This window comes from Crocodylus porosus, unplaced genomic scaffold, assembly GCF_001723895.1.
Source record: "Crocodylus porosus isolate Cpor-Errol unplaced genomic scaffold, CroPor_comp1, whole genome shotgun sequence".
In the NCBI taxonomy this organism is placed as follows: domain Eukaryota; kingdom Metazoa; phylum Chordata; order Crocodylia; family Crocodylidae; genus Crocodylus; species Crocodylus porosus.
In genome coordinates this window covers 46,101,895-46,115,511 of record NW_017728943.1, presented here as the reverse complement: position 1 = coordinate 46,115,511, position 13,617 = coordinate 46,101,895, and the positions used below count along the sequence as shown (strand labels likewise).

The 13,617-nt window shown below is 50.0% G+C and overlaps 1 protein-coding gene across 5 annotated transcripts in view; it reads left to right on the top strand.

Annotated features, from left to right (window-relative positions):
* The first annotated feature begins 517 nt into the window (after nt 1-517).
* Nucleotides 518-13,617, top strand: part of ACYP2 (acylphosphatase 2) — a 124,456-nt gene continuing 111,356 nt past the window's right edge. For 3 of the 5 annotated variants that reach the window (XR_002103555.1, XM_019549299.1, XM_019549298.1), the window contains exons 1-2: nt 518-680; nt 6,263-6,279. Coding sequence is in view for 4 of the 5 variants with exons in the window: in XM_019549299.1 (XP_019404844.1) it covers nt 611-680; nt 6,263-6,279 (87 nt within the window). In the remaining variant the exon portion in view is untranslated. Of the gene's footprint in view, nt 681-6,262; nt 6,421-13,617 lie in introns of all 5 variants that reach the window. The other 2 variants (XM_019549300.1, XM_019549297.1) reach the window with 2 other exon arrangements.

Genomic DNA, 13,617 nt, shown 5'->3' with positions numbered 1-13,617 from the left:
ATGAGTGGTGTGATTACAAACAAGCCAATACATGAGGGGGCAGTGAGATGGCATGCGAGGGGCAAAATCTTCCCCTCTAATATCAACCACCCAAACAGCAAGGACACCAGGCCCTACCTAAGTCTTTTACCTCACTGGAGGACTTCTGCTCCATCCTCCTCAAGGGAAGCAAGTAAAAAGAGATTGACTCCTAACTCAAGTCCCTGCTCAGGCACCACTCCTGCTTTGGGTGGGAGAGACTTCATGGGGGGGCTGTTACACGGAGCTAGGGGCAAGAGTTTTGGGGTGCGGGAAGCATATCCTAGCCTCCCCCTCTAATAGGATTTTCCTCTTGGGAGTCCTGGCCCAGGTTTTCCCCTGCAGGGGGTATAGAGCTGCCAGCCCTCTCCCAACACCAGGGCCGTGCCAGCTCTGAGCGCCCTCACGGCGCATGCGCATCCCAGGGTCCCGGGGGGCGCACCCTGGGTGGTCGGGCCCCTGGCGCGCAGGCTACGCCTGGCAGGCGGCCGCTTTCCTGCGAAGCTTGATCCTTGCGGCTCGCCGTTCGGGCCCCTGCCAAGCGCGAATCCCGCGCCCTGCCATTCGCACGGCCGCCTACAGCCTCCCCGCCATGTCGGGCCTCGCCAAGGCTGCCGGAGTCTTCAAGTCGGTGGATTACGAGGTGTTTGGTCGAGTGCAGGGTAGGTGCGGGGCTACGGGGAAAAAAGGGAGGGGGAAAGTAACTACCGCAGCAGCGGCTCAGCAGAGCTATAAACATGGCGGCGGTGCCGTGCGGGGGGGGGTACACAAGCTAGTGCGCATGTGTAGGGTTGCGAGCCCGGCCCTGGAGGGGGCGGGGCCTGTAGGAGCGAGTCTGAACCTGTTCCTCCCCTCTTCCCTCCGGGGCTGGCGCCGCCGCGTCCTTTGGCTGCCAGCAACATCACGTGTTAGAGACCCGCCACGGCCAGACAGGGGTGTTTTTTTGCCTGCCCAGGAAGCTTTAATGCCGTTCCCGCGACCCTGTGTCACACTGCTGGGTCATAATACTTGTAGTTGTGCTTCTGCTGCTGACCTTGTGGCTAAGATCAAGGGAGATGGGGGAGCACCTGAGCTGCAAGACCTCCAGGCCTGGGGCTTGCACTAGGATGCCTGCCTGGCAGGGTGTACACTTTGACCTTGAGGGGGGGTCTGCAACAAAAATTAAACTCCTTCATTGGAAGGGGGAATCCTATCAGAACCCATCTCCCCCCAAACCAGGTTATGACTTTTAAATGTTACAGGCGGGCTCTTGTCTCTTATGTGGGGGTCAAGCTCCCCTTTAATTTGCATCTTGCTGCCTGGGTTTGGGGAGTATCTGAAGCCTTAGATGTGGGAGGAAAGATATTTGCTTCCTGGTAGAATGATGCAGACTGGAGGACTGAGTTGTGCTCAGTCAAATTTTGGAGCTTGACTGTTGGACTTTGCCCATGGGATCTGGGACTGATTTGGTCTTGAACAAGATAAAAGAAGCCCAAAACAAACAGCCTGTGCCTTTCCTGCGGATGGGCTGTAGACCAGGTGTTTTGCCTGTTTTACGCTGTTGGTGTAAAAAAAAAAGGGGGGGGCAAGCCATTCTGCTTCCTGAAGTTGCTACCTCCATCATGGCTGCCTAGGGCTGGTAACATGGGGCATCTGTACAGTGCAAAGAGGCTGCTCTGACACACCATAATTACAGGGCGTTGGAACAAGTCTGCTGGAGTGTAGTAATGATCCTACTCCAGCAGACTCCAGTGTCTTGTGCATCTGTGCCCACCCACTGAGAAATGGCGGCAGAAAAGGCATAAAGCTTGTTAGACAAACTTTAGATAAAGTGTTTCCACTACCATTATTCAGTGTGGGGATGCTGATACATGGAGATGCTCTGGGCACTTTAATTAGAGAGGCTCTTGAAGCCACTCTAATTAAAGCACTGCCACCACCTCCTACAATTCCTGGAGCACTTGTATATATGACCCAAGGGTAATTAAAAGTGCCTCAAGTCAGGAGGCCCATGTTGGTACATCATGGGGCACACTTTGTTCACAGCTGTCAGCAGCAAGGCCTGGGACTGTCTGCGGAAGGCACCAAACAGCTGGATGCGCTTTACAATTAGGTTATTTTATGCCCACCCCCCCACCCCAAAGCCTGTGGAAAATATTGTGGAGGTTTGCATTACCTGAGGTCTAAAGCAGGTGGACTTCTCTTGTGGGTTTAAATGGTAGGAGCATGTCTGCAACAGTGCTGGACAAACTGTGGACATTCGCTGCTTTAATGAAATTAGCCTTTTCATAAGCCAGTTGCTGAGTGCTAGGCCCCCTGTGTATTTATGTTGTATGGAAAGAATAACACAAGTGTTAGTGAGGAAGGGCTGCCTGCTTACTCAGAGTTTTGGAATATGCATCTGTAGTAAGTGCCCATCCCAGGGGTGGTCATGATGCCCCTCGTGGCTGCTCAGCCCTTGCCAACCTGACTCCCCTTGGGGGCCGCTCCCTTTTACTTACCTACCATGCCTTGATGTTATTAATTTCTGATCAAAGGAGGGCTTCCTGACCCTGGTCTTGCTCGTAGGACCACAGATGCCCATGGTCATTGCCAAAGGGCTAGTTTCATGGGCTCCATCCTCATCAATAGCAGATCACCTGTGAGGCATGAGTGGGTAAGATAACTCTGCTTTCTGACAGACCCCAGACACTGGAGCTTTTCTCGACACACCCTAGTCCCTAATGGGCACTGGACCCTCCTAGTTCTCCTCTCCCGCACTGGACCCTTTCCCAAGTACCTAGTCCTTCCTAGGCTTATGTTCACTTTCTCTCTATCTCTGGGTCCCAGATCTATCTCTTCCAAGGCCTGCTGTGGCCCCCATGCTCTGCCCCTCAATGGGCTTAGGCTCTCTGCCTCTGGGCCCCAGGCCTTTTATTCTTCTGGTCTCCTTCTTACTCTACCAGTTGAGACCTTCCCTTCAATCCCTTCCACAACCACCAGAGCTGTTTGTCACCAGCCCTCTAAGACCATTGCCCCTGTCCATTCTAAGGCCTGCTTCACCCCTCGCGGGCTCTGCTATCTTCACTAGCTGGGCTTTGGGCCCCCTGGCCCTCCACTCTGTCACCCTTGTCCAGGCAGTGGGTTCACTTGCTTCTGTTCTTGGGCTTGGTGCTGCTTTCCCCAGCTCAGCTGTTAAGGCAGGAGATCCACTCCTTGTGGCTCCCAGGGCTAGGCTGCTTGACCAGCTCAGGCCCTGAGCTTATGTGGCTCAAGCTTGGCTCCTTAGTCAAGTGACTCTTTCATTAGCCTCAGCCAGACCTTCAGGCTGCTCCTCAGGCAGCCTCTCATCTTCAAGTGACAGGTGCACCAAGTGCCCTATCACAGTCTCTAAATGTTACTTGGATCTGTAGGAGAAACCTGGATCAAAATTTCCTGAAGAAAAAAACACAACAGAAAAACAACAGCTTCTGCTTATATTCTTCACAAACAAGAAACCCCATTATTTGGAAAAACACGCATTAGACTTGCCACCAATAAAAAGGGATGTGCAGGGTTTCGATTACAGAGGGGGTGGGGGCTGAGCCCCCTCATAATAGATGGCAGCCCCCCTGTAACTTGCAAATCAGAACCTGGGGAGGGGCCTCCGATTTTATCAGGGCATCATGATGGGCAGCCCAATTGTTTTTGCAGACTCCTGCAAGAGTCAAAGTGTAATTTGAACCCTCGGGATGTGACACCAATACCTTCCATAGAAATATATCTGTATACACTAGTGATGCCCAACCTTTTTCCCCAGTGGACTGGATGGTTAGTGCCTGGTCTGTCTGTGGGCTGCATCTCACCAGTGGCCCTGATCTGCTACCCAGGGTGGGTGCTGTGGGGCCCTATATGGCTACATGTGGGTGGGGGGACAGCAGTGCAGATCTGATCCAGCCATGTGGGGGAAGGGGGCATGGCTCAGCCCTGATTCAGCTGCATGGTGGGGGAAAGGAGTATGGTCTGGCCCTGATTGAGCTGTGTTGGGGGAAAGGAGACATGGCCCAGCCCCCATCTGGCTCTATGGGGGGCCGGGGTATCGAAACCTGGCAGCAGGAGTGGTGTGACAGTATTAATTTCCTGACCTGCGGGGAGCCCTGCAGCAGTGGCTCCATGGGCTATATTTGGCCCATGGGTTGGAGACTGAGCACCTCAGTATATACCAACGTTGAGTATTTTTGGTAACGTTTGGCTGAATGATGCGATGGGAAGCTGCTAAGTCATATCCATGTGAATGGCATGAAAAGAATTAAAAATACCTATTTGGTGATAGCTGAAGACAAACATTGCTTTTACTAGACAGTGCCTAACCCAGTATTGGCCTTAATATTGGGAATAGTCCTCAGCATTATTTTCATGGAAATGATGAATACAAATGCATTCTTTTTCCCTGTTTAAAAAATCCCTTGTGTATCCTGTATATGTAAGGTTTTAAGCAGTTACGTTGTGGAGGTGGAGACTGTCTGTTCAAACAGGGTTTCTGTGGTTTTCTAATAAGTCATGCAAATAAGGTACTCCACATAGTCTACTTATGTAATAATCTCATATAAATAATTACCTGCCCTTTTCATTGGGAGTGCTTTATGGAGGTGATAAAATAATGTAGAAAATATATTTTTAATAGATCGCATATTTCATACTTGACCCTGGTGATATTTTGCAGTGGTTTTCAAACTTTTTAAATACGAGAACCCCCTTGTTAGGCTGAAATCACCCCTTAGAACATGTCAGCTCTTAGCTTCTGCTTATTTTTTTTGGACTGTAGAAAAATAGTAGAGCAATTCTTCTATTGCTAATGACACAGAAAGATTACAACAGGTCAGAATGTTTTTGACATTATGGATTTCTGTGTGCACACCTAACAGTACTAATATGGAGCACCCTGGGGCACTGCTGTAAAGATAGTTTTATTTAGACTCCAGCTATTATTTCCTTAGCAGGAGAAGATGAAACGCTCTTATCTTCTATGATTTTTTTGATTCTTGAAGACAGTAGAAGAGGGCCAGAGGGGGAGCAAATACCTTTGTATGAATTCTGAATATTCCACTTGGGTATTTTTTCAGTTGCACTGGAAGCAGGGTTCCTCAAAACAAAAGCTAATTCAGGGTATTTGACATGATTTTTTGTTCTGTTTTAAACAAGAATTAAAACTTGAAGTTGTAGTGGAGTTCTGAGTTTATACTTATAGAATAAAGCTAGGGACTTGTCTATGCTTCAGATGGTTTGCTGGGATAACTAACCCAGCAAAGCCTCTTGGTCGGGATGTAGTTCATACCAGTGAAAGCATCCTTTTGTCAGTATAGCTTTACGCACTTTCCCTAGTGGAATACTCTGTTCTAGGCAAAAGGAATATTTTTGCTGGTCTAACTATGTTTTATTTTAGGGAGTTTGTCAGTGTAGCTATATCTGTAAGGAATGCAAAAAATCCAGGGTGATGCATAGGGGGTACACCCCTGGAGTGTGGCAGTGCACCCCCTACAAAAAGGTGCTGCTGACACTGTCGGCGGTGCCCGCAGGCAGTTGCTGCTCACTACCCCCCATCCTCCCGCTGTCCAACAGCGCTGGCGGCATCTGCAAGAGCACCGCCGCTTACTGCTGCCACGCTCCCACTGCCCCGCTCCCACTGCTGCAGTGTCCCCCCAGCTGCCAGGGAATGCATCATTTATGCAAAAAATGATTATCTACCAGAAGAACTTTTAATTGTAGACCACGCTTTTAGAATAAGAATCTTGTAAAAGGATGTTATCAGAGAAATTGAATGATAGAATTATAGGTAAGTAATTTTTCTTATTTGCTCAAATGAAGTCTTTAGGGTCTATATATATATAGAGAGAGACCTTACACACACACACACACACACACACACACACACACACACACACACACACACACACACACAGACACACACACGTGTGTGTGCATGTGTCAAACTAAGTCTTTAGGGGGTGTGTTTTATATGTATAGGTATGTGTACACACTCACATGCACACAGATATATGTATGTATGTATGTATTTCTGCCCTCCTCTTCCTTCCCTTCCCCCCCTTACTGACCACTAAGTTTTTTTTTTTTTTATGTTTTAGAAGTGTAATAATTGGGTATAATCACTTTGAAAAGTTCCACAGTAAAAGAGCATAGCAAATCTCTGTTGCATGGTTAACTGAAACAAAAATTGAGTAAAGCTGTGAGGAGTAGTGTTCATTCTTTCAATTGAGTCAGACTTATTTTTCTTTTAATTCTTTTTTAGGTGTTTGTTTCAGAATGGTAAGGCAGCAAGCAGCATACCAGTTCTGCTTTACTACAGTATAATATTTCCAGTACTAAAAATACAGCAAGAGGCCTGTATTAATGTACACAGGCATCCGTCCAGTTGGCATTTCCAGTTTTCAGTCCATAGTTGGACAGTTAAGTATTGCATGTTTTTTTTAAATTAGAGATCCTTTTTATAATTGGTATATAATTATCCTAGTGGTAAAATAGACTTTCTTTTTTTATATAGATGTTAATTGTGATAGTACCTAGAAACTTTAACTGGGATTGCCAGCATGTACACATGCAGTGTTTAAATGTTACAAATGTCTGATAATGTGTTGACTTTGGGGAAAATGTTAGTTTTGGAGTTCTGTTATTAACTTCTGAAGCAATTTGTGCTCTCATTTATATTGCTTGAAGGGAATGCTGGTACCGTTTTAAATACTTTAGAGAATTTAAGAGAATCATCCCAGCATTTTCATTCCCCACCCCCCCAATGAGTAATAACTGATAATTGTATCATGTGAAGAGTTGATCTCTGAACCCAGCCAAGCTTTTCTACCAGTGCAGAACTTGCAGGAGGAGCATTACAATTCAAAAGATGGACATAAAACTAAGAAATAAGAGGACACATGCACCACACAATGTCAGTAGCTAAAATACTGTATTTTCTGAAGATATCAACCTAAAATATTTGGCCTAAAATTTTTCAATAAATGTATTGTGAAACAGACTATGGTAGAAACGAGGGAAGGACTTAAAGTATAATGGATATATAAAGTGTAGATTATTATTTGCTCTATCCAGTCATCCATAGTCTACAGAAGTTGCTTAGGCAAGAGGTCATTTCCTGTTATCACTTCTCATATAATAGGCTTCTATGCTGAGTTGCCATTCTGACTGCGTGCTATTACTTTGCTCCAAATTACTAGTAGCTTGCAAGTTGGAGGTGCATGTATTTGTGTAAGTGAAAGTAGTATATCATTCCATGCCAATTTTAAATGTAAGTGCATAGAAGTAAGTATTGAGGTTTTTGTATAAGGAAACAAACAAACAAACAAAAAAATCTGTCACTCACACTTCAGCCAATCCAGCAGCAGCAGGCAAATGTAACCAAATAGGTCATTCAAATTACTTCTTATGGATGCAGCAGAACACTAAACCATGGAGACTGTACTTATAGTGTCTAAACGGGAACTATTCTTCAGTATGCTAATTTGTGCTGGCAACCTTTTTTGTACCTGACTAGACCAAGTGTTTTAAATGTAATGCTTATAAAGTCTTTTGAATGGTAATCTTATTCTGCTATATATACTGCCCTCAAATATACCTTTTAGCATCTTGGGAAAGGTGTAAGACAGGGGTGGGCAATTGTTTCGGGTGGAGGGCCGCTTACCCAGTTTTGGCAAGCTGTCGAGGGCCACATGGGTAGCCCTGCCCCTTGACAGATGCCCTGCCCCTTGAAAGATGCCCCGCCCCCAGTCAACATCTTAGGACCAATGTCCCAGTGTCTTGGGACCAGCATGGCCCAGAGCAGGGCGCAGGCTGGCAGGGGTCTGTGGAGCCAGGCCTGCACCCCGTGCTGCAGTCACTTGCAGCCTGTGCCTCCTGCACCGGACAGTCCTACATGGGCTGCGAGCAGCTGCAGCAGGGAGCACTGGCTATGGGGTAGGGGAGGGGTGCTTTTCCCCACTCCCTGCACCAGCTCCTTCCCTGCCCTTTGTCCCCCCTCCCTTACCTGAGTTTCCTGCACCAGGGCAGCCACATGGTCCCAGGTCAGAAGCCCCTGCTGGGGCTCCTGGCTAGTGGAGCAGGACCGGGTGAGTCCTGCTGTTGCAGGAACCTGCTGAGGATTCCTCTGGGTCCTACTGCCCCTAGTTCCTGGCATTTTTGACAGGAACCAATGAGAGATGCAGTATAATTTTCAAAATTTGTTTAGGGGCCCCATGGGCTGGATAGAATGGCCTCACAGGCCGTATTTTGCCCACCCTGGTATAAGATTTTATCAGGGTGTGTGCATATATGGCTTCTGTGCATGGTATTGCAGTACTTCGGTAGACTATTAAAAAAAGAGAGAAACCTCTTAAACAGGTTTAAATCTTAATTAAAAGTTTATTTTTTTTGGCCGTGAGTCTTTTTAATACTCTGCAATGTAGCTTATAAACCTGAGATACCTATTTGTGTACATCTTTTCTAAATTGGCCAAAAAGAAACAGAATAGATAAGTGTCATGGGGTGGGGCGCAGGGGCAGCCGTGATCCCTCTAGCGCCCTCCTACCATGCCAAGTAGGCAATCCAGCACCCTCTTATCTCACCCGCCACGTCTTTGATGATATCTGGTTCTATATGAGAGGCTGCCTTTGATCCCCTAGTACACGGTGTTATGCTGGAACTATCCCCCATTCCGTATGGGGCGACTCGGTGCACCCCAGCCTTAAGGGCTATGCGTGCCTCCAACCTCCCCTTTAGCACGCCCCAAGCCTCGCAGCTGTACCGGACTTTCTCGTGTCATATGCTCGCCCCCACCTGGGGTCTCTCGATACGCGCACTCCCTCTCTCTGGGGTTTCTTCGTACGCGCGCCCAATATACTCGCCCCTCCCAGGCTTCTGTCTCCCTCTCGCCCTTTCCGGGCCTCTAGTCGCGCGCTCGGCTCTGTCGCGCTCCTATCAGTCAGGCCCCTATCCGCATGTCCGCCCCTCTCCAGGCTTACTTTTGCGCGCCTGCCCCTCTCCGGGACTTCTACCGTGCGCTCGCCCTTCTCCGGGACTTAGTGTCAGTAGGGTGCTAGTCGCTCACCCTGGAGCCTCTTATTTTAACCTGCCTGCCCGGCTTGTTCTCATGTGCCAGCCTCTCTCCCGGACTCTTACCGCACGCTCGCCCAGACTTCCTGTTCCCATGTGCCTGCCCTCCCTGGGGCCTATGCCGCACTTCTTGCCCGCACTCGGGGCTTCCCATGGTTGGGGCTCAGGTGGCCTTAGCCTCACCTGGCCCCCAGACCTGCCTTCTCGGGCCTAGCTCATGCGCTTCCCGTGCTTGGGGCTCAGGTGGCCCGTAGCTGTGTCTGGCCCCTGACCCTTCTTCTGGGTTGTATACCCCACTGGGCAGAATACTGCCCCCTTACAGGGCCGGGGTCACAACACCCCACAACGTCACGCCTCTCTCTGGCGCTCACCCATAGTGCCAGCTCCGGCACCAATCACTGTGCCGCCCTGGCACCGCTTGCTGTGCCCTTACTGGGCACCAGGAACCCCTGAATTATTGGGGAGCTCCTGTGAGGCCTCCTCGCACCCCTACAGCCTCACCCGGTCCTCCGGTATTCACACAAACAGCCCTACCGCAAAGCAAACTACTAGCCAACCGGCTCTAACTCAGAATAGGCCTACCGGCTATAACATAATGATCCAGGCCCAAACTGGCCCTCTTGCAAAGGCATCTCTGCCAGGATTCTCTCTGCCCTCACCATGCTGCATCCCCTTAGGTGCTCAGGCTGCACTGCTCATCTCTGCTCTGCTGGGCTCTTCTGGAGAGCTCCTGCACCTCAGGCTGCCAGAAAGGAACTGGCTCTGGCCTCAGCCTGGTTGCTTATAAAGGCCAGGCCCTGCCCCCTTCTAGCCAGCTGACCCACATTAGTTGCCCTGGCAACCCTCACCTGTGCTGCCCTGTTGATTGGCAGCTGTCCTTATTACTATTACTAGTAGCGAGCACCCTAGTGCTCTGCTACAATAAGGTACCTATGATACAAATAAAACTTATATATGAGAAATAGTGCCTTGAATTGGATACTTCAGTTTTTGTGTTTGGGTGGAATAATTCTTTAATTAATTTCTGAGACAAACTTTCTGTTCCCTGTGGTATCTATAAAATTATGTATTTTTTTTATTATGAAAATACATATTTTATAATGGTAAATTTTAAGTAGAGATTACACTGAAGTGTCTAAATTCGGCACAAGAAATAAGTGGGAAACTGCCAGCATGTCTTATTGTGGTTCTGTAAGAAGAGCCATATGCAAGACCAGAACAATTAACTGGACTTCATGCTTTTTTATTGAGACCAGTAGTTTGTATTACTCTAGAACCTGGGAGCCCTGGTCATAGACAAGGACCCCATTGTGGTAGGTGCTGTATACACACAGAACAAAAAAATGATCCTTGCCCTAAAGGCCAAACTGTAAAATGGATTAGAGATGGGTGGACGCTAACATGTTAAGTGATATAATATTGTTGAGCGTGATAGTAGTTTTGTCATATCAGCCCCAGTTCGGCTCCGGAGTAGCGAGAGACACGCGGGTGAAAGCCTGCTGTGCCTCCGCTCTCCTGAAGGCCCCCAAACACCCCCCCAGCAGCCACGGAGTCCCCTGCTGACCCCCAGCACAGCCGGAGGCAAGCGGGGCCCGTGGTGGGAGGGGGTTAACTCCTGAGTGAGTGGGAGGAGGTGGCTGAGTGGAGCCGGGCCAGGTTAAGCCCCACCCAGGCCCCTACTTCGCCCAGCCTCCCAGGGAGCCAGGCAGCCGGAGCTGCGCGAACAGGCTGTGCAACCAGGCACACTTGTCTGCTGATGTGTGAGTTAGTGCGGAGTTCGTGCAGGAGGGTGCGCGGGAGGGCCTGAGACCCTGCCTGCGAACCCCCCAGGGTGGATATAGTCCCAGCCGTAGCCAGCCTACCAGAGGTATGACACAGATGGGCATTTGCCGTACCCCTTGGGTCCCTTCGGATTCTGCGGCCCCCTCTTCCCCCCGGCACCTCAGAGATGGCCACCCAGACGGAGCCCATGGTTCTGGACTCCAAGCAGGCGGAGCCCCTGGCTCTCGGCTGTGGGGGCTGCCTGTTGCTTTTTCAGGCTCTGGGGCCCGGGAGCATGGCCACCTCCCCTTGTGGGGTCCGCTCCCTTTTGGGGTCTCTGGCGCGCCAGCTGGAGGAGCTCCAGGCCGCAGTCCAGAGACTGCGTGCCATCAGGGTCTGTGAGCAAGAGATTGACTCCTACTGCCAGGCCCTTCTCCTTCAGGAGCTGGAGGGTAGACCGCAGTCTCCCTCCAGGACAAAGGAGGACTCCAGGACCTCCCACTCTGTCCAGCTAGGGGCATGCACCAAGGTGGTCAAGGGCCCTAAGGGCTGCCCCGCTGGAGCTTAGCAACAGGTATGCACCTCTTGCTGCTCCAGCAGAGCCTGCTGAGTTTCCAGCTCCCCCAGGCAACACAGGCTCAACTGCAGCTACCACCCTTGCTCTCCCCAAGACGAAACGTAAAGCATTTTTTGTGGGAGACTCCATCCTGGGGGGGTAATCTTCCACCCCGACCCCTTAGCCTGGTAAGTCTGCTGCTTCCCAGGGGCCCATATCCGGGACATTGTGGAGAGGATCCCTAAGCTCCTCCAGCCCGCAGACCACTATCCTCTGCTCCTTATTCATGTGGGCACCAATGACATGGCTCGGAGCGCTCCCAGCCAGGTCATGAGGCGCTACAGGGATTTGGGAGCGGGGCTAAAGGTTCTGGGGGTACAGGTGGTGTTCTCATTGATCCTCCCAGTCTCAGGGTATGGGCTGAGGAGGGAGAGGAGGATCCATGTAGTTAACCAGAGACTGTGGCACTGGTGTCATCAGGAAGGCTTTGACTTCCATGACCACACCCTGCTCTTTGGCGAGAGAGGCAGTGAGCTGCTGGAAAGAGATGGTCTCCACCTCTCTCCCCTGGGAAGGAGGCTCTTCTCAGCCAGATTGGCTGACCTGCTCCACCGGACTTTAAACTAAGCCCGCTGGGGGATGGGGGGACTACTGCCACTGCTGGCCTGCTGGGCAACCCTTGCAAAGCCAGCAGGCCAGGGCATTTAAGGGAGCCCACCCCTGCCCCAGCCCTGGTACAATCTGTGGGCAAGGCAAGAGCCTGCAAGGGGATACTTGCCTGCCTGTACACAAATGCCAGGAGCTTGGGGAACAAGCAGGAGAAGCTCGTCCTCCTGCTCAATGCAGATAATTATAGTGTCATAGGGATAACAGAGACCTGGTGGGACTCCACCCATGACTGCACCACGGGTATTGATGGCTATACCCTGTACAGAAGAGATCATGTAGATAAAAGGGGCTCTCTATGTTAAGGAAAGCTACGCGTTCCTGCAAGCTGATATTGGCAACTAGGGTGGATGACTGGAGACCCTCTGGGTTAAAATCCATGGGGAACATGGCACAGGGAACACAACGGTGGGAGTCTGCTACAGACCTCCCACCCAAAGTCAAGAGCTTGACCAGCAACTGGCTGAGGCCGCATGCTCCAGGACCATGGTTGTCATGGGTGACTTCAATTAGCCAGACATCTCGTTGGAGGATCACTCAGCAAAATCCGAGCGGTCGCAAAGCTTCCTCTTGTGCGTGGATGACCTCTATCTGACTCAAGAAGTCTGTGGGCCAACGAGAGGCAAAGCGCTGCTCAAGGGAGAAGACTGAGAGGGGATTTGATAACAACTTTTAACTACCTGAAGGTGGTTGAAAAGAGGATGGAGCTAGATTAGTCTCAATGGTGACAGATGACAGAACAAGGAGAAGTGGTCTGAAGATGTAGCAAGAGAAGTTTATGTTGGATATTAGGAAAAAATTTCTGACTAGGAGGGTGGTGAAACACTGAAACGGGTTACCTAGAGAAGTGGTGGAATCTCAATCCTTGGAGTTTTTTAAATCCTGATTCAACAAAGCCCTGGCTTAAGTGATATAGTTGGGGATGGTCCTGCTTTGAGCATGGGGTTGGATTAGATGATCTCCTGAGGTCCCTTCCAACCCTAATTTTCTATGATTCTATGACCTGGCACTGGCTACCTGGGATGACATAATCGGCGACCTAGTGATTGATGGGAAGCTGGGTGACAGTGATCATGAGTTGATCACCTTCACCATCTGCTGTAAAGCTGGCAAGTCAGTCAGCAACACAGAAGTTCTTGACTTCAGGAAAGCTGACTTTAACAAGCTCAGGAGGTTTGTCAGTCAGGCCCTAAGGGACCGTGACCCCAGGGAGAGACGAGTTCAAGAAGGGCGGTTGCTCCTCAAGGGAGCAATCCTCAATGCACAAGCTAATTCTATTCCATCTCGGAGGAAAGGCAGTGAGAGGACACAGCAACCCCCCCAGCTCTCCAGGGATCTAGCAGACTTCCTGAGGCTAAAAAGAAAAGCCTACAAAGGATGGAGGATGGGATTCGCCTCTAAGGAGGATTATTCTGCACTGGTCCGGTCCTGCAGGGAGCAAACCAGGAAAGCCAAGGCTGCAACTGAACTCCAACTAGCTTCGAGCATCAAGGACAATAAAAAGTCAGATTTTTCAGATATGTGGGGAGCTGGAGGAAAAGCAAGGGCAACATTGGACCCCTGCT